The sequence below is a fragment of the Protopterus annectens genome, chromosome 7.part0 (assembly GCF_019279795.1).
Source record: "Protopterus annectens isolate FY-2018-M chromosome 7.part0, PAN1.0, whole genome shotgun sequence".
Lineage (NCBI taxonomy): Eukaryota > Metazoa > Chordata > Ceratodontiformes > Protopteridae > Protopterus > Protopterus annectens.
This window is the reverse complement of record NC_056739.1, coordinates 1,599,270,132-1,599,296,946: the sequence shown is the minus strand read 5'-3', so window position 1 is coordinate 1,599,296,946 and position 26,815 is coordinate 1,599,270,132. Positions and strand designations below refer to the sequence as shown.

Here is a 26,815-nt window from a genome sequence, read left to right as displayed (position 1 = left end):
AATACCAAGAATCACAGGCCTAAAGCAGATGCCCTACACTGACCGCCTTAAAAAACTCCAGCTATACTCTGTTGCATATCGTCTACTCAGAGGCGATCTCTGCTTAACATACAAGGCCATGTCAAACCCAGAGCTGTTGGACATGCTACACTTAAAGAAATCCCAATCCCTCAGAGCCACATGCTCCAGGGATCTAAACATTGTCATCACAATAAACAAAACATGCTGGAAGGATAGGTTCCTGACCCAGAGACTCTGGAATATACTGCCCATACATGTCAAGCAGAACTCCTCTTTGGCCCTGTTAAAAAGGAACCTTGACGACTGGATGGTAGAAGGGAAATTCACTCCGTGGATCAAGTCAGTCGCCCTGCTAGACAGTGGTACAGGGAAGTAAACAGTGTGGGAAGAAATAGCCAGGGAATTGTTATGGCTAGGCTTGTATAGGCCCTAGGGCCGATAGCCTAGCACCAACCTATGACAATCAGTTCACCAGATAGTGTACCTGGGCTGGCCCTGAATATGAAAGAATACTTGCTTTTAGTGGTCTATCTCAGACTGTTACAAATGAGTAATACACATGGTCTCTGAATCCCTGGTACCTTTTACATAGATGCTAATTAATGTTTCACTCTATGCTATTTAACTTAATGACAGTGCCTGCTAGATGCATTTTCAATAACTTTGAGTTCCAATGATAGAGGAGTTCACTATTGCTCATGTTGTCTCTTTTCAGTATCTTGTTTAGCTGTTTTTTTTTTTTTTTTTTGTAAAGTTTAAATGAAATCTAAATATCTGCGTTCATAAAAGAAGAAAACAGTAAACACGTGGAAAGGTTGGAACAGTGTTTTTAACTGTGTACAGATAGCAAGGCAATGGGATATTGCCAATGGCACCATTTGACCAAAATCTAACTTTGGTGCAAACTCTATAGTGCAAGTAAAAGAGAAAGGTAAAACAGAGAATACTTTGTTTTGTGTAATACTAAAAAATAAGGGGATAGTTGCCAGAACACATCGTGTTATCAGGTGTACATATACACAGTATAGGAGGCAAAACATAACCATGTAATTTGTTCTGGCAAAAGACAGCAAGATTACATGAATTATAGAAAACAAAGAAGAACTAATGCTAAGCACTTGTAGGCACTCTTCAGCAGACATGAAAATAGCAAAACCAAAGCCAGTAATGGACTTGCAGAACTGCTACTGCAAATCTGAAGCAACCTGATACAGGAAAGGCACCAGAATGTGACAGAAGGGTTGAAAACAGCACGCTACAGCAGCCTCAGCAAGAGAAATGGCAAAGCCACTAATAGGCTGTACAGAGTGTGATTAGGGAAAGCCACCACATCATGATAGAAGGGGGAAGTCTCAATGTGTCATATCAACTTTTAACAACAATGCTACACATGCAAATGTGCAAGCTTTGTTTCTAAGTCCCCATCAGAGGAGACTACCAGCCAAAAAAAACACGAAAGGTAGTTATGATACTGAGTCAAAAAAGGCAAATTATTACAAGCACAGTAAAAAATACTAAAACATATTAGGGTCATTCAATAGACAGATCTTAAGTGAAACACAGCAATGAAGATCAGGAGAAGGAAGCTGTCACAGTGCCTTATGGTAGGGAGAAGTGAAACATGGCAATGAAGATAAGGGAGCTGGCACTGTGCCTTGTGGTATGGAAGAGTGAAATCTGGAAATTAAGATCAGTAAAATGGCACCATCATTGTGCCTTACAGCATAGGAGAGAACTTCAGCAGCCTGGGAAAGTTTGGAGTGTCAAACAGTCTTAAAGCCAGTGGCTTAAGTCCTAGAGGTTACTGAGGATGGACCCAAACCTGTTTTGTTTAATGAAAGCCCAGATACATGCTTATTTGACACATGACGTGTCAAGGCACAAAAACATTTGTTGGAAAACCTTTCAGAATTGTAATTAATATTACCTGTTTGTAAAAAGATCCATATATTTCTTCTGCTGGCCCATAAATATCAGCCATGTCAAAACTCGTCAGCCCAGCATTCACATATGCCTCCAAAGCTTGAACTGAGTAAACAAAAACAATGTTAAACCTACACAGTTTAGCAATTTGTTTCTATTAAATAAACTATAGTGGACATTTACGATGCATGTGGTGACATCATATAACAATGTCGTACCTGTGTTTTTATTGTGGTCAATATACTGAGGGTAAACAATAATGTAAAACACATGCAGACTGATGCAGTGGTTGTACTATGAATAGCCAGTATTCAATAAGGATAATAAAATCCTGTTCATAATGATTTAAATTAGCAAGCACGAATGCATACAAAACTTTTCAGCACAGAAAGTGGCAACTGAATCATTATCAATAAAACTCATGTCACATACACAATCATAAATATTCTTGAAAAACTGTTCAATAAAGAAGGCATTTCATAGAAAAATTCACTAGAGATCTCTGGATGAAAAATTTCCCCAGTCATGGACTGCAAATAAGCTACATAGGACAAGAGTTTCCATACCTACTAATACAGCCTTGTTTAATAAGATGTTTATTTTGAGAAAAATGTTGCCTAGCAGTCAATAACAAAACTTGAATGATATTTGTGGGTGCAGTGTGGTATAGTAACAGAACTAGTTTGTCAGTGCTCTCAGGTTCTGCAGTCGGATCAGGGTTATGCAGCTACATCCAACATCTCAAGCAATTATGTGCAAGTGATAAAAAAGCGTGACTTACTACAGATATAAAATGAACTCTAATTCTAGCTGGTTAGAAGACAAGAAGAATACCTGTATTTTTGTTGAGGGATTGGATCAATGGATTGAATGTCGTACCCAAATAAATTTCAGGCCTCATACTGAGTGCAAGAAGTGAAAAAAACTTGCTGTTCTTTTGCCGTCATGGCTTTCCTTGTTATGGTTAGCAAAACCGTGGCAGCACATACGCTTGTGCAGATTTGCATATTTAGCAAATATGACACAGTGACACACACAGACTTGACAATGTGCTAAAAACTGTGAAAGAATGCAGCACTTAGCGCAGATGAACTGTTAACGAACTGCTCCCTGCAGTCTTGTGCCCGAGTCATTTGCCTACTGTACAATTATGAGCAAGTCACTTAACACGGAAGTGCTCCAAGGTCACCCCTAAAAAGTGCTACCTCAGTATAGTGGGCTTACCTGGTAAACAAGTAAAAGAAATTTAAAAAGCATAAAAAATACATTTCCCATCATTACAACTAATCAGCAGTTGAAGTCAAACGACTCTACTATACTGAACAGTTAGGTGGGCCACATAAATACCCAGCTCAGTGGGTTGCTGAATGTGAATACAGGTCAGCAATGCAACTGGAATGAGTGACACATGACCATCATTATTTTTTATGCAAATCACTATTTCCTCAAAAGAGGACAGCACCAAGAAAACCATATTTTAAGATATTTTATTCAAGTGATAAACTTCACACATTTTAGGGACCAGCATTTGTCTAACTTAAGTAACCACTCGTGAGGCTGTCACGTGTCAGACAAAACATATCGTACCTAACCTGGAAGAACCTTAGAATTCCCATCAATTAAGAACAAGTGCCTTTTATGTCATTATTCAGTTAGCTGTATTTGACCACTTGTGTTTCAGCAGAGATGACTGAGAAAGTCTCAAATCTGCTAAATGTTTCTCATTGGGGAATTTTACGGGCTAGTAAAAAGAGAATAGGCAGGATTAGGATGCAGACTAGATCCCTAATCAGGCAGGTACACATGAAAACAAAACAAAAAAAAGACTGGAAAGCCTCTTTCTGACAGCATAGTCATCTGATAGTGCCAGAACCGCACCCTCAAGCATGTTGACATTTTAATTGTAGTTTACCTGTTTTTTGTTTCATCTACTGTAGCAAAGTTAGGGTCTATGTTAAATCATCGAATGCTTAAAAAAGTGAACGATGGTTTATCGAACCCACGTAAGCGAAAGCTTACAATCTCGAACGCTTAGTACACAAAAAAAAAAAATTTAAAACATTACATAAAGTGGGGGGCTTTGCCCCCCCACTTAAATATACCAACTCCGAGATCGCACTACAGTCATGAAAACGGCAAAGAAACTGAAGCGGCCAAGAGATTTCCTTCCCAGGGAAAGAATTTGCTTATATGATGTTTCGCTATTTTGCCTTATCGTGCTTTCAAGTTCGATCAAGACGCATCATTTAATAGGAACCCGCAAAAAGTTAGCCACGCAACAAATTATCTTTGCAGAAACAGGTAGTTTGGTCTATGTCACCACTGGAAAGTCAGCTGCTGAGGTCAAAAGCACTGTGTTTGGCTGGATACAAACTTTTTTAAGTCAAACTATTACTGCTTGGACACCGCAGTGATAACAATGAATTCTAGCTAATGCCTATTTTTAATCATTCACTGATGATGGGAACAACTCTGAGCTTGTAATGAAGGCACTTTAAATCTATCACAGCATGCTGCTTAAAATATTAACTGTGTTGGGCAGACTGACAGTATGACTGCATGATGGAAAGTTGGGCAGTGGCAGGTGAACTGCTCCTTCCTCTAGTGTACAGTAATCACACAGTTAATTACAATGCTTAGAGGGATATAACAGGCATAACCTTTAGAACACAGGATGAGGGAACTTTCTCTCCTTTGAAAAATAGCATTCATGGTATATTTATGCAAGATGATATCATTGTGCCTTTTACATTTTGTGAAACAAGCGTTTAAGAATGCTTTTCTGTAACACTGCTTTCTGTATGTTCATTTCCTTGATTTCTTTGGATTTTAATCAAATGTACTATTAGTTAAGTTGCTTTAACACCTTTACACAGGCTGTGCCTGATGTCTGACTGTTTATAACTATTTTTATTATGCATACATGCAGGAGTATATACACCATTCATTTTGCCCCCAGTACAACAATCATACTGCTTCACTTACAGACACCCCACTTCTGACCCCCCACATCCAGGATCACTTTTCTTAAGCAGTAACAGTTGGTCAGACATTTCCAGATGCAGACTACCCTTAACTGTGTACACCTCTGATGTTTTATCACACTCAAGCAAAACAAATTCTACCTAAAATATAACCTTTCAGCTTGTTTCACACACACACACACACACACACACACACACACACACACACACACACACACACACACACACATTGGCAATACTGATCCAAATTCATTCAGACATCAAATAACAGTTGTGGCCAACTGCTTTCACATATAAAGTAACCCCCACCCACCAACTCCTTTTGATCAGGCATATCTCTTATGAATGAAGATTTGCCCATAGCAATGTATTCTGCTTGTTACACTCAGATACACATGCAAAACGTGTGATCACTTAACTAAATAAGAGTAAATCCCACAGTTACCTTCATTGTATTAGGTATGCCTCAGATACCTGACTGAACTGAAACAAAATTTTCCCAGAGTAAGGTATTCACCCAAGCATCAACCTTCCCTCCTATGATCATTTAACTGTAATTATGTACAGTAAGATACCAGACCTCACAGTGTTACCTCCCAGTTTTACACAAACTAATAACGTCTGACTTGATATATCTGAAGCTTGACTGATAAAGTGAAACATATCCTGTCCATTATAAAGCCATAAAAGATCCAGCCTTATCTGACCTCCTATTTCTTTGAGAAACTAGTGGCTCTGTAAATGCCAGCAGCAAGATCCCAAATAGGTTTATAACTCAACATATTCCTAGCCTAGAGAATAAGTTACCACTATAGACAGAACAAAGCACTTCTTTGGCTACCTTTAAGGTTAGTGTTGATGAATGGATAGATATAAACACACACTCAACACACTTACACCAGGATTATCATGTACAGTCCTGCACAGTTTGGTAGGTGAACACTATTAAATTGCATGAAAAGGATAACAGAACGTTTGAATTGGCCTACTTAAAAGTGTGTATGTTCAGGCATTTTAAGCTCCCCATTATCACTTGCCTAGTATGTTCTTATGTTCCACTAAGTGACCCAGTTTGCTTCATGCACATTGTTTCCTGTGACCATTTAATTATAAGCAAATAACAGGAGTTCAACTGCTTTTATAAATAAATTAACCACCTTCCTGAACTTTCGTCTTTTGACTGGGTGCACCTTCCATGTTTTACTGTGGCTAAGTAAATAAGATTCTGCCCAAAGTAAGGTATGCAGATTGTCTGACACGCAAACACAGAACTCGCTCTAGATCTGTTTGACTTAGACTACGGCAGGGTCCATTATAAATATACTTCCACTTCAAATCATAAGATTACCAAAAGAAAATAAAAGAAAATACAGTTGTGGAAGGGGAATATTTGCCTCTCTGCCTGTCCCATATCTGTAATGAGGCCTGGATCAGCTTCTCTGAAACCTCTATCACTGCAGACTTCAATGATTCTTTTTGTACAGCTCTTTTTAAGGGACTGAGTGCAATATTGTTACATTCAGATCTTGCATAGTACTTAACACTAAATTACCCAGTCATCATAAAAATATGAAACTTAATAAAATAACTACATTACAGAAATGGCTGAAAGACGTTTAGATCACAGATCCTAAAGGTCATTATGAAGGGGTATCAATTGAATTGGATTTCAATTAAATCAGTTGTACCCAGGGATCAATCCTAGGACCAAACCTATTAAGTCTCTAATTCCAACTGATTCAAATGTTTGTCAAATACATATGCTCATGATGTTAATTGGTGTTGCTGGAAGTAAAGAAGAAGAGGTTAAGTACAAGTAAGTCCAATAATCAAATTTATGTTAGAGCGTTCCCATTACCTATCACTTTGGATATGTATAGTATTAACAGAATACTAAAAGACAGTTGAAAAATTAGTTAATTCTCCTGTGCCCAAAATGAATTAAAAGGAGGAAATCCCCTCTTTACTTATAGAAGAGACAATAATGTAAACCATATATTACACAGGACAAGCCAGACTAATTCTAAAATAAAAAATTAGAGTTTGGTACTTATAGATGCAAAACATGTAAATATTGTAGACTTAGTGGCACATCAAGTATGTATGTAAAAGGAACTGATAAAATCTTTTGGGCCAAAGGTATTGTTGACTGCAATTTCAAGGGTATAGCCTACTTGGCAGCTTGTGAGACAAGTTACAGTTATTTTATATAGGAAAAAACATTAAAAATTTATCCAAGATAATATATGAACATACTATGGCTATCATAAAGATTTTAGCAATTCTTTGGCCAAACATGCTACAGAGTGTAAGGATTTTAGGAAATTCCAGTTTTTGTAGTTGAAAGGAAACTGCAATGTGCATTTAGAGTGCAACGAACCTGAATAACAAATCAGACTGGCAGACAAAAAACAGGACTTAATAAATTTACTAAAATTAAATTTTATATTAGTTCAGATAATATAAACAACATATTTAATGATAAAAATAAAATAAAGTAAAACAGGATACATTTATAATTGATGCTTTATTTTTATTTTTGTAAAAATGATCTTCAGTGTTCATGTAAACAGGGATCTTTAAAGCTTTAAAAGCTGAGTGAGTGTTGTTCATTGGATGTTGGGAGTCATTTGCTAAATAATTTTTGCTATTTAAGATGGGTTATAGTAGGAAGTACCATTTCTCAAGAAGTTCTAATTTAAAATAAAGAAAGAAAGCACATAAAAATACATATTTTAAACTCTCCAGCGTGCCTTTTTGTGTAGTATGTGATGTTTGTTTTGTATAGTTGGTTTGGTTTGTTCTAAACTGCGTTCATTTTGTTTTTGTTTTTTTTTATAAAAGTTAACATTGGTTTCTCTTCTGCATATAGACTGTAGCACGTTACATCTCACTTCTTCTCTCGGGTCCATTCATCTATAATACTGCAAATACCTGTGGACTTTTTTGACGTCTCTCTCAATAGTTTTTTTTTTCCTTTTTCCAACCCACTCAATGTTTTCTTGCCTATATATTGTTTTGTGTTTTAATCGATTAATGACCTTAAACTGGCATCTGTAATGTTTGCCATTTTTTATATTTCAAAGACTTTTCTCATCTGTATTTTTTGTTTCTTCTTGCAGTGTAACCAATTTTCGGGAATTCTGGGTTAGTTGCATAGAAGAAATAAAACAATTTCTTTTGTCCTCAAGTGTCCATTTCTAGGCACCATATCTACCTGGTCAGTTTTTTAACTTTTGTGGATTATTGTTTTTAATTGTTATAGCGGGACCCTCTATTGAATCAGATCCTAACACAGCAGCAAGATCTTTTCAATTCCTAGAGGATTTTACGCTAGTCACTCTACCAGCCTTGGCGATAGTGCCTTTGCCAGGACTGGGCATTTTTTTATCCTGGTATGACTGCACCCAGCTCTTCCTTTTTTCCTTGTCTTTTTCATTATATATATGGCAATCTCTCTCTCTCTCTATATATATATATATATATATATATATATACACACACACACATACATATATGTGTATATATATATATATATATATATATATACATACACACACACACACACACATATATATATATATATATATATATATATATATATATGTGTGTGTGTGTGTGTATATATATATATATATATATATATATATATATATATATATATATGCACACACACACACACACACACACACACACCACGTTCTCCAAGGTGTGATTTAGTAAACAGGCCCACCACATGAAGGTACCCACCAAGGCTTGAGGATGATTTCAGTACAAAACAAACTCCTTCCATTTTCTTTTTAAACTGTTTTCATGTCTTCATACAGGTCCATAGGTGGTTATGTTCTGACAATGCTTTTTCATGCATGCTTCTTAATCAAGAGGACCGTGTTTAACTATCCATCTTGCATGAATATTTAGGCCTGCTACCATATTTGCATTAAACTGACTTTACTACTTGGCTTAAGCATGACTAGATTATAGCTAAGGGGGTAATATATATGCATATTCATGTTTAATTTTACATATAGAATGTTATGCTAGCATATACGTATGAGTCACATTGCCTATCTTGAGGACAGGGAAAGAGGTAGCTCAAAGCAGTCTCTCCCCCTGATTTCTACCAGGAAGAGACAGAATGTAATTCAAGATGAAAGGGTGCAGCCAACCCCCATCTCTGCATACCCAGAAACACACACACATCATTGTAAACTGCATACAATATCCTTTTTTTAGTTTTCATTGACTCATTTGTCAGACATAAGGGTATAATGTTTTAGTGGGTGATTTGTGGCACAGCACTATTCTATTTATGTTTTTGATTATGTGTCTTAAACGTGTTTTTCTCATCACCATTACATTAATCAGATTTTATACTTCTATTCAGCTAAGAGAACCAACACTATCAGACAGCAATTATTCTTTGGGTGGGGAGGACTCTCTGCATGAGAATGGCAGACCCATGGTATCATTCAGTCATAGTTAAATGATTGTTATTGCGGCTTGTCAGGAGAAATCTAGGACGTATGTATTTAGGAGGAGGAAGAAATCTGTGTGTAAAAATAACCAGCACATCTATTACATGCAGAAAATTCTGACGACTTCACAAGCAGGCATTACCCTATCAAGAAATATTGTTCTGGGAAAGTTAAGTGTGAAAGAAGTTAAAACTATACGCTGTTGATATTCTATAAATGAAAGGAAGACACAAGCCATGTTTTGGCTTTCAGATTTGTTACTTTACTATTACTAGTTTACAAGATATGTACTTGCTTATTAGATTGTACATAAATGTAAACATTTTCCTTTTCTTTACAAGGGCAACATAAAATCATTCATAAATATTGCATGCTGTTCTCAACATCAAATTTTTAATACCAGAATTAAACCACTATTTATCTACCCCCCCAAAAGTGACATTATCAACTATGCAAAATATTCAGACTGAAAAAAAAAAAGCATTGCAAAGAACTGTAAAATGGCTCTCAAATGCTTAAGACACAGCTGCTATATTATCTTTATGACTTAATAACTACTCAGGGACAGCTCATAACTGAATATCCATATTTGTTGCAAAAATGTTGCTAGGAAATACAACTGTTTCAGTGGTGTACTCTGTATAGGCAGACACTACCAAGACATACATGACCATTACAACGTGCCAGACTGTTAAGCACATTATACTAGGTTTCTTTAAGGTGCAGATATGGCCCTATTCATGGTGAGAAATGCAATACATGGCATATTTATATGTACTGAGTTGGCATTATATCAAGAGTAAATGTCATATGTATTTTGCTAGAACAGTGACATTGTCACCTGGCAGAAGTTGCCACCAAAACATCTATACAGGCTAACTCCATGACTTTGAATGATAGCTATAACATTGTCCCAAACAACCAGAAATTAATAAGGGACTTTGGTGATGGAGTTATTGGCAAAGAGCAGGTCAGAGTCCATGGCAAATGTCAAGAAGGCCAACTTGGGGGGAAGGGACATAGTTGGTCAATGAAGAAGAGCTGTGATGACAGCACTTGCCTAAGCAATGCAAGCACTGTGCAGCTAGAGACAATGAGCAGAAGCAAGAATAACTCCTATGGCACAAGTGCTGTACAGACATCATATCTACACCAGGAAAGTACAGGAACATAAAATCCCCAGCCTTCCATCAAGGATGATGATGCAACTTTCAGAGCTTAGCTTTCTACCCCAAGGGGAATGAAGGGGGCACTGGGTCTTTGTCCTTGGTGGAAATAACAGGTCATACACTAACTTGGAGGGGAGGGTGGCTGTCAGTGTTTGGTTAAGCGGCCAAACAAATTCCTGTACAAACTTGGGCAAAACTGTCCAACCAGTTTGACGTAGGCAGCTGCAATGCTAACTTGCATGCAGGTCCTTAAGAGAGGGATGGTAGTCTTAGGTCTAGTCCACACCCAAGTATTTATCTGTCAAACAGGGACTAAAATACTGCCTCAGATGGTTATTTTACTAACACAGTCACTAAATTGCATTAAATTCCATTTTCATAAGGACAGAGTGTAAAAGCAAAAAATGTAGTATACATACACACACACACACAGACACACACACACACACACACACACACACACACACACACACACACGTAGTGAAGATGAATTACAGTAAACTATATAATTTCCTTCCAAGACAGCGATCGTTTCTGTCACTGGGAAAGCTGAACTTAATGTACACACTATGGCAATATGGCTGAGTAAAATTCAGTATCATGCCGAGTTCAGGTCCCTTGGGAATAAATGGAAATCCTTAGTAAATTGCACTTAAATCTTTCAGAGTATTAGATTTGATTATTCAACTGTCAAAATGTAACTGAAATTATAACCTTATATACAAATGTACTGAATATAAGATTTTATAGTAGACTCTCTCTCTTATCTGGTCTCCCTGGGACCTGACCTTATGCTGGATAAGGAATGGCTGGTTAAATCAGAAAAAGCATATAAAATAGGGATACATTTTAAATATTGCTCTTAGAAACTTAGAAAGTTGCTAGAATAAAAGATTTTGTGTTACAATGTATTTTCTGAAGGATATGAAGTCTGAAACTTAAATGCCTGTCATTATTTAGTGAATTTGATCCTTACAAATCATACCTCTCAGCTATACCAAATTCCTCAGTATTTCAAGTTTTTGATTTGAAAATAATAGGGTGTCATGAATTCCTGATTGGCCCCTTTAATTTCTGATTTTTAACTAGATGTGCCGTGGTAAGTGTGAGTGTACGAGTGTGACTGTGCACTCATTTGTACATATCTGTGACACTACACCACTGCATAAATACAAACGGGCTACTTGGGTCTTCAATGCCAGCTCTGCAGCCTTGCATTTTAATGAAGCATGCTGCTTTTAAACATCGGCAATATATTCAATTATGATTAAAATGAATACCATGCACATAACTGATGCTGGTATGGGGTGCAGTCATTTACCGATCTGAAACCAATGGCAACACTAACGCATAAATGCACTGTTCAACAGGTTGTTCCTTCATTAAAAAAATATTTTTTGCAACGTTGCATGTTACAAACGCCTGTAAATTTATAAAACAAATTTAGCAAGAAAGCCTGTATTGTAACTGTAAATCCCAAAAGTCAAAAATTTACAACAAAACGTTATCATGCAGCTATCTACTTTTTCCAGCTAAACATAACAGCGTCATCCTCTGACATCGATCTTTTGTCCACTGTACTTCGTGATCTCCTCTTCAGTAAAAACAACTAACTGGCTGATGGTTGGGAGGTTTTATTTTCAGTTTCAGCTCTTCCATGCTACAGCTTGTAGCTACAAGTACAAACAAGGTAGACACTGCCATAAAGGTCGCTACAGTAATTTTGGTCTTCGATGGAACTGTTGTGTTAAGTCACACCAGGCTTTACAGTAGCCCTGCCTAATACATGAACTAATAAGGCACAATCAATCAATACCAGAGCATACTAATAAAGTAAGTTTTCTGCATTAGTCCTCATAGTATTTTTAATCTATGCCTCCATATTTGTTTATTTTTGTGGGTGCTTGATGCTCAGGGTGGGGTCTAACAGGGAAGAGTAGACCTCATTTATAGATGACACAGGGAAAAAAGTTCCAGACTTACAAGTAGAAGACTTAACAAAAATTGTACAAGTGTGTGACAAAGAAAATGTCTAGTAAACATTGCGTGTGTGTCACATAAACGTGTCAAAATTTAAATTTTTTTTTTTTTTTTTTGAGAGAAAGTGATGGGTTGCAATCATTAGATAACTGAGAAATCATTACAGTTGCAACCTTCTCTAACTTAAAAAAATGCATTTTAATTCGCATTCTCTTTTTCTATCAACTATTTCAGTTAACAGTACCAGTATTTAAAAAAGTGTTCGTAATTCAGGGGTCTTCCTCTAGTGACTCCACTAATTTAAAACATTCACACGCACAATCTCTTTCTTATCCAGTCTCGACCTCACACTTCGTAACATCTCGGCTTATCGTTTTAATTTTAAAATTTTAAGATACTGAAATAAAAATGAACTTGCAATATATACAAAATAAAAACTGCAAGTTCGTTTTTGTTTCAATATTTTAACATTTTAAGATTAAAATGATAAACTGAGACTTCCCACAGCACCCGGAGGAGGCAAACTGTTCCTGTTCCCTGTAGTCTGGTGCTATGGCTACAGCAGAAATTTGATGGCCGATTAAAGCGAGACCAGATAAGAGGAAGTCTGTTGTAAGGGCATTCTACACTGGCGAACTGGTATGTTCAGAATCCACCAGGGTTAGAGGAATGACTTTTATTCAGGGTGAAGACTGCCCTACTTGTCCAGCTGGTATTGCGTCAGAATTGACGTATATATTTCTCGAGAATAGTGACGTTTTGCATCACTAGATTCAAGCTTTGCCACCCTAACATTCAGACTTGTTTATAATAACAAATGCTTTATAAAAACAATGTGTAGACATCTTTAAACCTAATTATCATCAACTAAGTGCATTACGTAGATATATGCATTTTGACTTTCCAGTAAAACTTGCTAGAAAATTTCAAAAAGTTCCACAAATATGGTATAATACTGTTAGGTGCTACCAGAAAGCCATTAGCTTGCTCTGTCTTTAATATTCACTTTACAACAAACATATACAGGACTTTTCTTCTGGACAATAAAAAATTCAGTAAATAATAGAATCCTTAGTGAATTTTCATAACATAAGAACTAAACAACACAATTTTCTCAAAAGACGTGATATTTATTCATTTTACATGTTATTTTATTTTATTTTATTTTGTTGCTAGTCCAGCTCCCAGCCCAGCTGCCGGCCAGTGAATTTCTGGGAGAAAAGCTCAAATTATTATAAATACAAACAAAAAATAAAAAAAAAAAAAAAAAAAACAAAAAACAAGAAAGAAAAAAATAGATAATAGATAATTAGACTTTAGTATAGTATATTTATATGATGAGGAAATATAAGATATTAGATATTAAAAAAAAGATTATTAAATAAAAATAAAAATCAAATAATGATAGAATCAGAAATAATATAAATAATACATAATCAATGTCATAAAATTTTTTTTTTTTTTTTTTTTTTTTTTTGAGATGATATATATCACATAGGATGAAGAAATGAGGAATCAATCAGGATGTAGTATAGAGAGAGAAGGGAGAGAAGGTTGAGAGGGAGGGAGGAGGAAGAAAAAGGTTAATCAGGATGGTACAGAAGCCAGAGCAGTTTTTGGATAAGATGATTTTTTTGTTGTTTTTAAGGAGTGGAAGATTGGACAAAGATGAGATAGTGGAAGTTTGTTCCAGTTTTTGCCAACTGAACTGAAAAAAAGACAATCTCCCTGCAGCATATTGGGGTTGGGGTACTATTAACTAGTAGTTTATCTCTGAAAGAAGTAGTTGTTTCAGGTTGTAGGGAGTAAGGAGGTTGGAGAGTATTGGTGTTTTGGATGGTTGATATAGAATGTTGTGGTTTTGGTTAAAACAATTATGATGTGCAGACTGACATCTGTATGTTTGAGATGTACTTGTTTCTTGTTTGTAGTGCGTATTAGCTCATGTAGCACTCTGTATAATAAGTATCCAGAAGAAATACAAAAATTGTAGATACAGTCAAATTAAGATCAGAATGGCCACAAGAAACTGACAAACCTCAACATCTGTAATACAGTTTTTATATTTTAAAATCTGTAGAGATCTATTATTTTTTCATTTAATTTAATCTATTAAAAATATAGTATTGTGACTTCAAATGAAACTACTGAATGTACCTTTTTAGGACTGTTTTTGAAATATTTTGGCATCAAATCATATTAGCAATGCTTTTCTTTTTCTTTACATTGAAACAGTTGTTACTTTGCTTCTGAAGCTAAGTGCACAATCTGAAGAAATTATATTGGCAACTTTCCTGCTGAAACTCCTGTAAATATCACAAGAATATGGCAAGCCATTAAGGATATACAGTCCCTTATATAAGGTATCAAACCTAGCCAAAGCAGTAATAATGGTACAACCTAGATGAAAATGGTAAACAGTAAGGGGATTAAAAATAGGAGCCTCATTATAATACTACAGGTACATAAAAGTCTTGTTAGTAAGAAATGTGCCTGACCTCCAACACAGCATTGGTAAGAATGACAAACTTTCATATTTGTGTAACACAAAATGGTCATTACTGCATGATTATAAGCAGTAACAGCATTGCTTATTATCACAATACAAAACTGTGTGTCGTATTCTTAAAAGTAATTGTCTGCTGGTAGGCAGATAAGCAGACCATTCCGTCATTCTCTGATAACTAAAGAGGGCATTTTAAAGACATGATTAAATGCTATTCTATTTTGTCTGATAAATAAAGGGTACATTTTTATAATCCTTCTCAAAAGAAGTGTAGTACAAGAAATTACAGTGTCTCCCACATGTTGAAGAGAATGATCACTTATTGGCCTAGTATTAAACACCACACTGCTACATTCCTTCCAAAGAACTTGGTAATCATTGTGAGAAAAGCAGAAATCTGCAGGAAAAAATACCCATTGCTATGACTTAAGATTATCTCATAGTTAGTGCTCCACAGGTTTATACCCTGATATGTTTCTCATTACTAGTTAAGCACAAATCCTTGAAAGTCTGTGTGTAGGATTGCGATTACCAGTATAAATTCTCACCCCTCCAAAGAAAAACAAAATCTCCAACAAACAAGTTTAACAGAAAATATAGAGACAGCAAGGGAAGACCAGTCTGTAACTCTCCAATTCAGTCATTTGGTTGCATGCAATATGTTGGTGATGCCTCATCCTATCTTGTGTTGCCCCCTCCTGCTGTACTGCACCCATCTCTTGAAGGTCCTTGTAGTTTTACAATTCAAGTAGCCTTTTGAATGGTCAAAAACTCTCTCTCTCTAAAACAGAAATACCACCACCTTCTCAACTCCGGGTTAACAGAAATACCACCACCTTCTCAACTCCGGGTTAAATCCAGTATGTTACAAATGTATCTGGGTGGTCAATCCTTCCTGCTCACCTTCTACCACAGCTCCACCCTAGTTATTGCTATTCACAGTGACTTGTATACTGATATCATTTTCCCCAGGTACTGTCTAATGAATGTAACTTCATCAGTTCCAGATGCTGTTCATACTGGTTTCCTTCCTTCTGCTGATGACCATCACAGCCTTCCTCTGGATATTACTAAATGGCTTCCCCTTACTTTCTCCTGTACAGTCTGCAGAATCACATACAGTGTGCTAAATGTGGTCTAACCAGAGTGCAAGAGAGGACATACAACAATCTCTATCCCGGAGTACATACACTATAGAATATAGCTCATTTTTCTTGTTGCTGCCCCCTGTACTTGTGCCTGAAGATCACTCCTAGGTTCGTATGTGAAACCTCTCCTTGTTTAGTATCCCCAAACATTTATGTGACTTTACGGCTGCTGTATCCGAAGAGTAGACTGTAGCATTTATTTATCTGCTCTGAACTGCAGTTGCTACCTCTCTGCTCCCCTGCACATGAGTTGCACATCCCTTTCTAGGTTTCTACCACTACTCAGGTCTGTGACTACAATTTCTGTGTTGTCTGCAAACAGACAGGATGAGTATACTGATAATCAGGATTCCAGCACTGATCTCTGTGGTATTTCACCGACCATTCCTTGTCCTGTGAGCCTCTTCTAACAGAAATACATATGGAAATCCTACAGTTTAACAATAATCCAGGACTGTATGTGGGTATATAAGGATTTGCCTATGGTTAATGCAGTTTGGTCACTAGGGTGAAGCCTGGATGATTAAACAAAGGCAAATATAAATAAATTCTGACATACCAACACACAGAATAGATTATTGCTACTGTACAATGACATTATTTAAAGAAAGAAATTGCTTGCCTTTCTTAAATAATGTCTTTGTATAACGGCACTTCAGTATTCTTCTGCTTTGTCTTCTGTATGATGTACTATGTGTGCACATGGAATTTACTTTCCCACACTTGGACAGTACATCAGTGCAATGCAGCTGATGTGATAAATAAAAGAGAATCACCACTACTGTTTGATTTTTGTCTCTGTTTTGTTTATTTTAATTGTTTTAAAAAACTCAATGATTTTACAAGGGACAGCACAATACAAGGCAAATCAGGTAAGTTTCTGTTTCTTTAGTTTTGCACAGAATGCACCCAATTTTTCCTCATATTTTGCTCTGCCCCTAACATATGCTAACAGTAAGCTTAGATAGTCAATGATACTTCAGCAGTGGGACTTTTTTCTTTCAGTGTACACTCTCTTTACAACGAGTGCCCTTCTTGGGCTGTCTAACCAGCATGCTTGTTTTTGAATAGTAGTGAGGCTTTATTGTAGAACAGGCATTCAGTCACCATGCTCTTGGAAGAAAACTAAAGTAACTCCACCTAATCACAAAGAGAACATGCAACTCGATGATAAGGTCAGAAATTAATTTCAGACCAGAAAGCTATAGGACATCTAACATCCTAAGTGAGAAGTTCACCCTTCAGCCAATTTGTTTAAAAATATTAATTTATTTACAGTTTACCTTTAAATAGTCAATTGCACTTTGTCGAATTGCCACTTTATCGACGCGTTTTGCACGAACCAAAACCGCGAACAATTTTAAATGTCGAAAAACATTCGACATTACCGATTGCGCAACACCTCCACACCCATGCTACCATGGGTCAAAAAGGGGTGAGGTTTTGACGTTCGCATATTCGGAATTTGAAGATGGAGACGTTCGCGTTTCGGCATTCGTGCAAGTCGTGTCACCCATATCAGGATCGACATTATAAAGGTAAACCTTTATTTACATTATGTTTATCAGAGCACAACACTTACCACAGTATGACTAACTGCAGGCTTAGACTGGGTTACATGCAAAACAATAACAAAAATGTTTCAAGTAAAACAATTATATATTATCATATTAACAGTAAATGGTAAGGAGATTTTAAACATTCTTCAACACAGCATATACTAAAGACAAATACTACATACACTCTTGGTCAGCATATACTACAGGCAAATATTGTATATATTCTTGGTCAGGACATAAACCAAAAGCAACTAAGAAGCATACTTGACAGAATATATAAGCAGTGGGTTGCCCAAGCAGTGTGAACCAAACAGCTGCATAGTCTGACAACGTTGCTATTCCAGGCAAGTTGCAGAGGAACTGAAGGGACTTATTTAAAGGCTTTTTACATAGTGAACAAGTTCAGATTCATATAGCAGAGTTAGTCCAAGCAGCAATAAGTGAAAAGTGACTCAAATGGATTACCACTGCTTACAGAATGGGCAAGCTGTACATCAACACCCTGCTTGGATAATGTTCTCCAGCAGGGTATTAATGTACAAGTAATGCCCACTGACAAATGAGTCCACCACTTCACTGCATCATATCAAGCTTACTTATTAATAGCTTATTAATACGCGATTTCTGATGTTTTTATTTTGAGTAAGCTGGTTGGATGTTTGAAAGTTTTAAATGAATGTAATGGTTTTAAAAATGTTTTTGTATCTGAGGAAGCGTTACGCGAAAGCGCTTATACTGACTAAACCATTTTTTATTCGTACCTTGACATGTGTACTGTCTCCTGTATTTGGATTTACTCTATTCCCAGATGGGCTCATCCCTCAATTTTCAAGGGTCACTTGAAAAACTAGCTTGAGTCTTGGAGGGGAGGAGAAGTGTGACAAAAGATGATACAGCCAGCCCAGCTATCTGGAGTTTTGTAAACAAGTATATGTCATTTGTGAATATCAACATGATTCATATAAGATGCTTGTGTTACAAATGTATTAGAACTGTATGTTATGTATACAGTATGTCAAACTAGGTTTGTACAGACGTGTGTTGAAAAGATATTTTATAAAGTGCTTGTGCTTAAAATGTAACCACAGCATGCCCTACTGGAATAGAACAGGAAATGTACACACACTATTGTAACTGTTTAAATGTATATATTTTAACAGTAGAAACTGGAACACAGGAGGTTAACTTCACTCTTGAAAACTTCAGAAAAAATAGCTGAAATTAAATTACATTAAGCCTAGGCCATAAAAGATGATATCTTTCAGTTTCAATGCAACAAGGAGAGACAATGTCTAAAACTAGGGAGCTTTCTGTACTGTCTTCTAAGGTGAAATAATTACTAGCCTTGAAATGTGACGGGATGCAATTGTTTTGCGACTCCCAGCATCTGCCAAAGATCTGAGGTCTTTGCATTTTCACAGGTATATGCTAAATATTGCTAGCTTCCATCAGTGGGGATTTCACCTGGGACAGAGTCAGATGACAAGAGATTATGTCACTCTGCAAGCTATCCCAGCAGCAATATTTAAGATATTAATTTGGGAAGTCTCTTACATTTTTTATATTTTTTCTGTAACAGATTTCTTTGTTTTTCAATTGAATTGTACAGATTATAGGTAACATTAAAGGTAAAAAAGTTTTGAAATTATTTATTGTGGTCTCATTTTTTTATATCACAAAAACCTGCTATTTTAATAGAGGTGTGTACACTTTTTATATCTACTGTGTATGTGTTTATATATATATATATATATATATATATATATATATATACATACTTAGTATTTTCTTGCTCTTTTGTTATTAAATATATTTAAGCCTTTCATTGTGGCTGATCTGTCTAAAGATATTTAAGTTTTGAGAGTACTTGTATATTTATTTGGTGACACTGTGGGCCACTCCTAATAGCCTTGCTCTTGGTCTGTCTACCATTTGTATTAATATTAATATTACACAGTAAGTTTGGACACCCTGTGTTAAGGGCGTTAAAGTAGGTGACAATGAGTTGGCTTGGTGGCCGTGATAAATACCTTACAGTCTGGGCAAAAGGGGACAAAGCTAGCAAGCCTGTGCCAGCCTTTCGTGTGTGTGTGTGTGTGTGTCATCTACTTGGGCAGTGACACGAAGCATTGGTTGGACAGAGAGGGTGCTAGAGGTCTACGCTTAGCTACTCAGCTGAGATCTCAACTCTATAGCTGAGCCAGTGAGGAGTCTTATTGGGGATCTGGAGAAAGAGGGAGAATCCATCCCCAGACTGACTGTGGTCTCTGTGAGCTCTTAAGGGAAACTATACTTTATACAGAGAGCTGCATCTGGAAATACTATGTGTGTACTTGTCATCCTTCCAGTGTACGTCCTCCGCTGTTGCCAGTGGTGAGGATTGAGGCTCCTTCATTACTGGTCCAATGGTGGGTCATCAGAATAATTAGTTTTATGTGGATATTGTGGTATGCTTTCAACTTTTATTAATTTTAATATCCAGGACGTCCAAATGAGCTAGGCCCATTTACAGAAGCATCTTGGGGAAAAGTTCCCCAGACAGATGCAATTCATGTAGAAAAGCACAAAAATATACCAGATAGAAAAGTAATTTACATACTACATTTATATACTAATGAGCTCAGTAAACATGGACGTCATGGTAATGAAAAGATCAGATTAGCAATCATATAAATATTGTTTGGCAAAAAGGCTGAAAATATCTTAAAAGGTGAGAAAAGTCTAAACTGTAATTTAAAAAATTATATTTCTCTCCTTAAACGACTTGGCTACTACATGTTACTGCTCGAATGGCATAGAGGAATAAAGCCCTGACAATGGCCCAGGGGACCTGGGTTTGATTAGCAGCTCACATGATGAACAGAGCAGTAGGGAAGGGTAGGCATTCATTCCTACTACTCTGTTAGTCATGCGAGGTGCTAATTACATAACAGAGCACAGAAAAAAAAAAGATTGATAATAGATGCCGAGATCACTCCAGGATGCTGTTAAACTCTTCACTGGCCTCGGTTAAAATTTGACATTGACTCGGGAAGACTGGAGCTGGAGTCTTGGCAGACACAGAGTAAGCAGTAAGACATCAATATGACAGAAGAGGACCAAAAAAAAAAATTTGCCACACCATAGAAGGACAGCAAATGGTTGCTAAAATATGAGCAATGCAAACAATGATGGCAGAACAGTATCATCAAAATAAGACTTATCAGATGGGAGAAGGTAGATGAGGAAGGCCAACAATAGTGGGAAGCTGTAGCAAACATGCATTAAAGAGAAAAGTAACCACTAGTTAAAGATGATATGAAGCACAGTGAAGAAACTGCTGCATCAGACAGATGACAGTAGAATTACCTATCTATAGAGATTCTGGTCTTAAATAAGGCTGGCAGATGCCCCTTTAGCCTGGGTATTTTGAGCCTGGGTATCTCAACTTATAAGGAAGGTTATTTCAAGTGTAGTCTGAGTTGACAGTGAATGATATAGACCACCTGTAAATTAAGCAGTTCATCTTTTGGCAAGCCTCATTTTCCATTTTCTACCCAGGCACAGCGGTCAGCTCCCGGATACCCATATTCTCCAGATGGAACTAGATCTGAACATCACTTGGTGTGTCAACCAAGGGTTCACTCTAAGCACCAAGAAACACAACATAGTTACCTTTGGTAAAACTCTAGTTTCTTCCTTTTATCACATCACTGTACCCCCCTTCAAAGCAGACTCTTATTACAGACACAGGCAACTACACAAAGTGTGCTGTTTTGAACATCATGTCCAAGTCATGGTTAGAAATCCTTCTACCTTGCATAGCTTATCTCATCCAGGTCAAAAGATGTTTTTAACACTCTATTCTCCTCCCTTAAATCCATCATCAAATACATCACACTTCCTTTGGAATCTATACAATTTACCTTGAATAACCTGAAAGGCCTCAATGATTCCTACCTAAAATATTTCTGGATTAAGCCAAGACACTGTGCTTGTTGAGCTTTTCTGGATTCAGCTAAGACTTGATGCTTCTTGACCTTCTCTATCTTCACCAAACGCAAACACTCAAAAGTCAAAGACCTAATTTCCACTGCTAGATTAGCAACATTTGCTGATGCAATAAGTTTCCTACCCAATGCATTCCCCATATTTGGGAAATACTTTGTCTGCATATCATATAAAGAACTAACCTGACGACTCCCTTCAATCTCCAAGACTTCTCAGGCAACCATAAATTCATGCCTGGTATTAAGGCAATCTTCTTCTCAGAGGAGGATAACCTACCCTTATTGCCAAATGGGATGCTCTTCCAAACATCTTGATGGCTCTCCAGGTGTGAACATGCTAGAGTTTGGAAAGGTAGCTCTCCATTTCTGTGAGAACTACATAAAACCAACAGAACATTTAAGTGAAAAAACTTCATTGCCCTGAGGTTGTGTGACCTCAGAACAGGTTGCATTAAGTAATACGTGAAGTACCTCACCCATAGCTGACAAATTTATTTAAAAAGTCTATCATGAATAAAATGATTTGCTAATTAGCTTATGTTAAACTAAACATGCCACAGCTTTTTGCAATATGAAGAGGAATGACAAGATTCTGCTAGGTCTATGTGGGGTTAAATGATATTTCAGATTCAGATAAGGCTGTAGTACAAGTGATTCAATGTTCACAATGATACAAACAGTGGAGAAGAATCTGGAGATATCTAACCAAGCATTCACTTACTTGAAGAAATGCCACTCCAACTGGTAAGGAAATGTGAATACAATGATAAATGTGGCAGAATGAAAGAGGTATTAACAGTACCAGAAGTGAGGAAGTTCTACTTGGGTGTTAGGCACCACCAACAGATCAGTTAGATAATGATGAAAAACAGGCACCAATTATAATTAATGTCAGTCACTCTGATATGTTTGCTAATTTAGAAAAAGACCTTACGAAACTCAAACTTTTGCAGTGGGACATCATTTTTTTTTTTGAGAACTGTTTGAAAGTACAGAGGGTGCCAAAAGGTTTAAGAGTGACTAAATTACCAATATGGAATAACCTGCCTAAAAATTTGGTTGACAGGTGGTTGGAAATCAAACAAAGGCAGGCTTGCAATATATGCAAGTGTAGGTTGTGTTCAACAACACTTCAATTGGTGAACTGAACAGCAAAATTCGTATGAACTTCTCTAAATTAAGAGGTGACATCAGCTAATAATTGAGAGCAAAATGTGCTCTATACAAGATAAACTGATTAAATTGAATGACGTTTTGCATAAGAGGAAAATAAAAAAATTTGAACGTGAATGCCAGGAATATGCCGGGGAGTGGCTTTAACTTACAGCTTACATTTGCAGAATGAAGTGCCTGATGTGATTATGTTAGTCGCCAATGCCATGAGAACTGATACTAATAGTGTGAGGAGATCCAAGCGTTTACACCAGAAAGTTAGAGGACAAACAGTGTCGTCGGACAGTGTGAGAGTTAATAACAAACATCACTAGTACTAGTGGAAATATGAACAAAGGCATGACTGCAGACTCCAACTCATTACAGTTCCAAAGACAGCAAGAATTTCAAAATGCTGGAAGTTTGCAGTCGATAAATGTCTATCAGAGAAGTGATGGAAGAGAGAGAACTTGGGCCCAAATAACGGCTAACCCTTCAGGAGATGGTTTTCCAAAAACAAAAAAGGTTTGAAAAGATAGGACAAGAGAGAAAAAAATGGAAGAAAGGAGGACAAAGTAAGAGGAATTAGGTACTGTCAGCTTTAAAACTGAATTTACCTAATTATGTTCTAACTAATAAAGAATGTGTGGTCCTAAGTAAGGGCTGGAATTTTGCACCAGCCCATTGAGCGAACAAAATGGACATTATTAATAATTTTAGAGATTATGTAAGGCGTTTGAATTTTCATTTAATGTTTTAAAATAACACAATAGAAAAATCCCAGTTTTTTAAACCTAGCAGATATAACCCTCCACTTAAGAAAGAATTAGAAGTGTTTTTAAATATCTGTGAAATGCAAATTATCGATGTTTTAGACAGAAAACCTGAATTTAAATATTATAATTTGTCATCTGAAGAGAGAAGGTTGTTTAATAATCTTATTAAGAATGAAGAAATATTGGTTCTTAAGGCTGATAAGGGGGGAGCATTGGTAATACTTGATACAGAAATGTATATTAGTAAAATGTGTGAATTATTATCCGATAAAGATTTTTATAGGAAAGTTACTATAAATGAAATAAAGAAGTGTTATTCATTTATAGATTCATGCATTGAAGAATGATTTTGCACTGGGAGAATTGATGAAAATCTGAGAAAGTATTTTTCTAATGGGAATCCCAAAATTAGTCGGATTATTGGTATCCCAAAGGTCCATAAAGACTTAAATGATCTGCCATTAAGATCTATAGTGTCCAGCGTGAATAGTAAAACAGAAAGTTTATCTGTCTTTCTCGACAAACATTTACAAAAGGTTATACTAAACACCAGCACATATATTAACCTTTGATTTTTTTTAAAGAAGATTGACAACATTACTGTTACTGACATTGATTTGTTAGAACCGTTAGACATCAAGTCACTTTACCCCATGATACCAAACAATGAGGGAATGGATACTGTTAGAATAGAATTAATAAGATCCAAGTTATTTTCTGCCAACACAGTCAAGTCTGTTACTGGAAATAATAGATATTATTTAAGTTATAACTTTTTGTCATTTTATGACGATTGTCAGACTAATGGGGTAGCTATGGGATATGGGAGCAGCAATGGTCCCTAGCTATGCCAATATTTTTATGTATGGTTGGGAAACTGTGAATATATTAGAATGTGTATATAAGAATTCTATAGTCAAAATGTTTAGATTTATTGATGATGTGTTTTCAATTTGGAGAGGGAATGAAGAAACTTTGTGAAAGTTTATTGATTATATCAGCAATGTGTGTTCCTATTTAAAATTTACCTGCCAATTTAGTGCTAGTGAAATCAATTTTTTGGATGTAACTATTTTTAAGGATGTGAATAGATTAGTATCTACGTTCTACGTATATACGTAGATCTATATACGTATCAATGTTACAGTAGTATGCATCCTAAGAAGACAAAGACTAACGTTATTAGAGGACAATTAGTTAGAATTAATAATTTAGCAAGAAAAAAATGAAGATTTTTTTTTAGAAAAGGCTGAACATGTTTGCAATAAAATGGCTACCAGGGGTTATCCTATAGAAGTGATCAAGTCCTCTATGTTACAAATAATTGACCAAAGGAAAAATAATAATCTTGGGAGGTCCAGTAGGAAAAATGCTCACATCAGTAGAACTGTGATGCCAGTAAATACTAGTTTAGATTCATGTGCTATTAAAAATATTACAAAAAAATGGGGACTTTTTGGAGGTTGTCCTGAAATTACAAGAATTACAGGGGAATAAACCGATTTTTACACAGAAGAAGGCCAAGAGTTATAAAAATTTCCTTCAAGATAAACTGAATAACCTAATGAAAGTAGTAGAAAGAAAAGGAATGGTCAAATGTTTTAATTGTAACGTGCAATTATTTATATACAGATTCGGAAGACTTAAAGTTAGGGAAGAATAGGATAAGTATTAAAGGGTTATTCACTTGCAAATCAAGACATATGATTTATTTGGTCTTCTGTGTGGCATGCAAGTCATTTTATATAGGAAGAACAACACGTGAGCTGAATAAAAGTATTTATGAGCATAAGTATGGGATACAAACTGCAGATGAAAAGAATGCATTAAGTAAGCATTATAAGTATGGAGTGTGTAGAGGTGAATTTAAATTTGTTGTAGTAGAAGCTTTACAAAATGTGTAAAATGTGTTAAATCCTGAGGATGAGCTTGGGTGGCTAGAATACTGTTGGCAAGTAAAACTGAATGCTTGCTTTCCACTTAGCCTGAATAATCGGGAATATTTTGTGATGTTTTTAAAAAGGAAAAAGTTAAAACACTAATTGTGTTCTTTAGTCATGGCTTTTTAATCATGTGATGCTTGTTGTAATTAAAAAAGGTTTAATGTATTGTTACCTCAGTCTGAAAAAGTCTCTGATCTAAGGTAGACAGACAAAAGTGCTTACTTGAGTTTTTTTAATAAAGCAGTGTGTTTCCTATTTTATCGACTTTTTATTTGTTACTTGAAGAAAGCAAATGGCAAGGCCCCAAGAAACCCAATTTGGGCAATCCTGTGATGGTTCAAAACCTTGGAAACATTACTAGAATTAGTTCAGGCTATGGACAATGTTCAGACTTACATAGGGTTTCAAGGTGGGAGTGGGTGTGCATTAGGGTTAAGCTCTAAGCCAGCTTTTGTTCATACTGGTAGAGGGGACTTTATCAGCAAACAGGATAGAAGGGGGGGCAGATCAACACAGCTGATGAATGCAAACAATGTGGCACTGCAAGCACTGTGAACAGGAATTTCAGGAAATGATGGGACTGGGAAACAAAACTGAAGGTACATGGGATGAAACAGTGCAGACAAGACAGCAACCAAAGCAATAAATGGGAACATCAGAAGGAGCTCAAAATTAAGACAGAAAGGAAATGTCAGAAACTAGCAGCTTTGAGTAACTGGGAGGTGTGATTGAGGAGACGGGACGTCTACATGAGCAGGTCAAAGCTAGAATCACAAGTAGTACATTCAACTAGCACACTGTTGGGGAACTGCATGGCAGCCACCAAAAAAGATGAAAAGTAAGGTGCTGAAAACAGCAGCGTGACCAGTGCTGCTGAAAGCATAGCAGCTGAAAAAGCTTGAGGTGATGAAGATGAATGAACTGCACAAGTTGTCCAACAGTGTATATTCCAACACCCAAAAGAAGAAGAAATTATAACATCAGTGCAGAAGCCAAACTTGCACCAATTATTGAAAAGCTGAAGCAGATCAAGACTACTGTGATTTGATCATATATGCAGGACAGCAGAAGGTGATGCAAAACAGACTAGCAGAGACAAGACAAAAGCAGAAGGATGTGAAGAAACCCAACTAAGTAATAGATGGACAGCATGTGAGAAGGCCTGAGACAATCAGGGTTGACTGTCA

At 36.4% G+C, this 26,815-nt stretch overlaps 1 protein-coding gene across 2 annotated transcripts in view; it reads right to left on the bottom strand.

The window, feature by feature from the left end:
* The window catches only part of LOC122807141 (pyridoxal reductase, chloroplastic-like), a 298,551-nt gene that overhangs the window by 202,139 nt on the left and 69,597 nt on the right, over window positions 1-26,815 (bottom strand). For both annotated transcript variants that reach the window (XM_044078152.1, XM_044078153.1), the window contains exon 3: window positions 1,949-2,049. In XM_044078152.1, coding sequence (XP_043934087.1) covers window positions 1,949-2,049 — 101 coding nt within the window. The remainder of the gene's footprint in view (window positions 1-1,948; window positions 2,050-26,815) is intronic.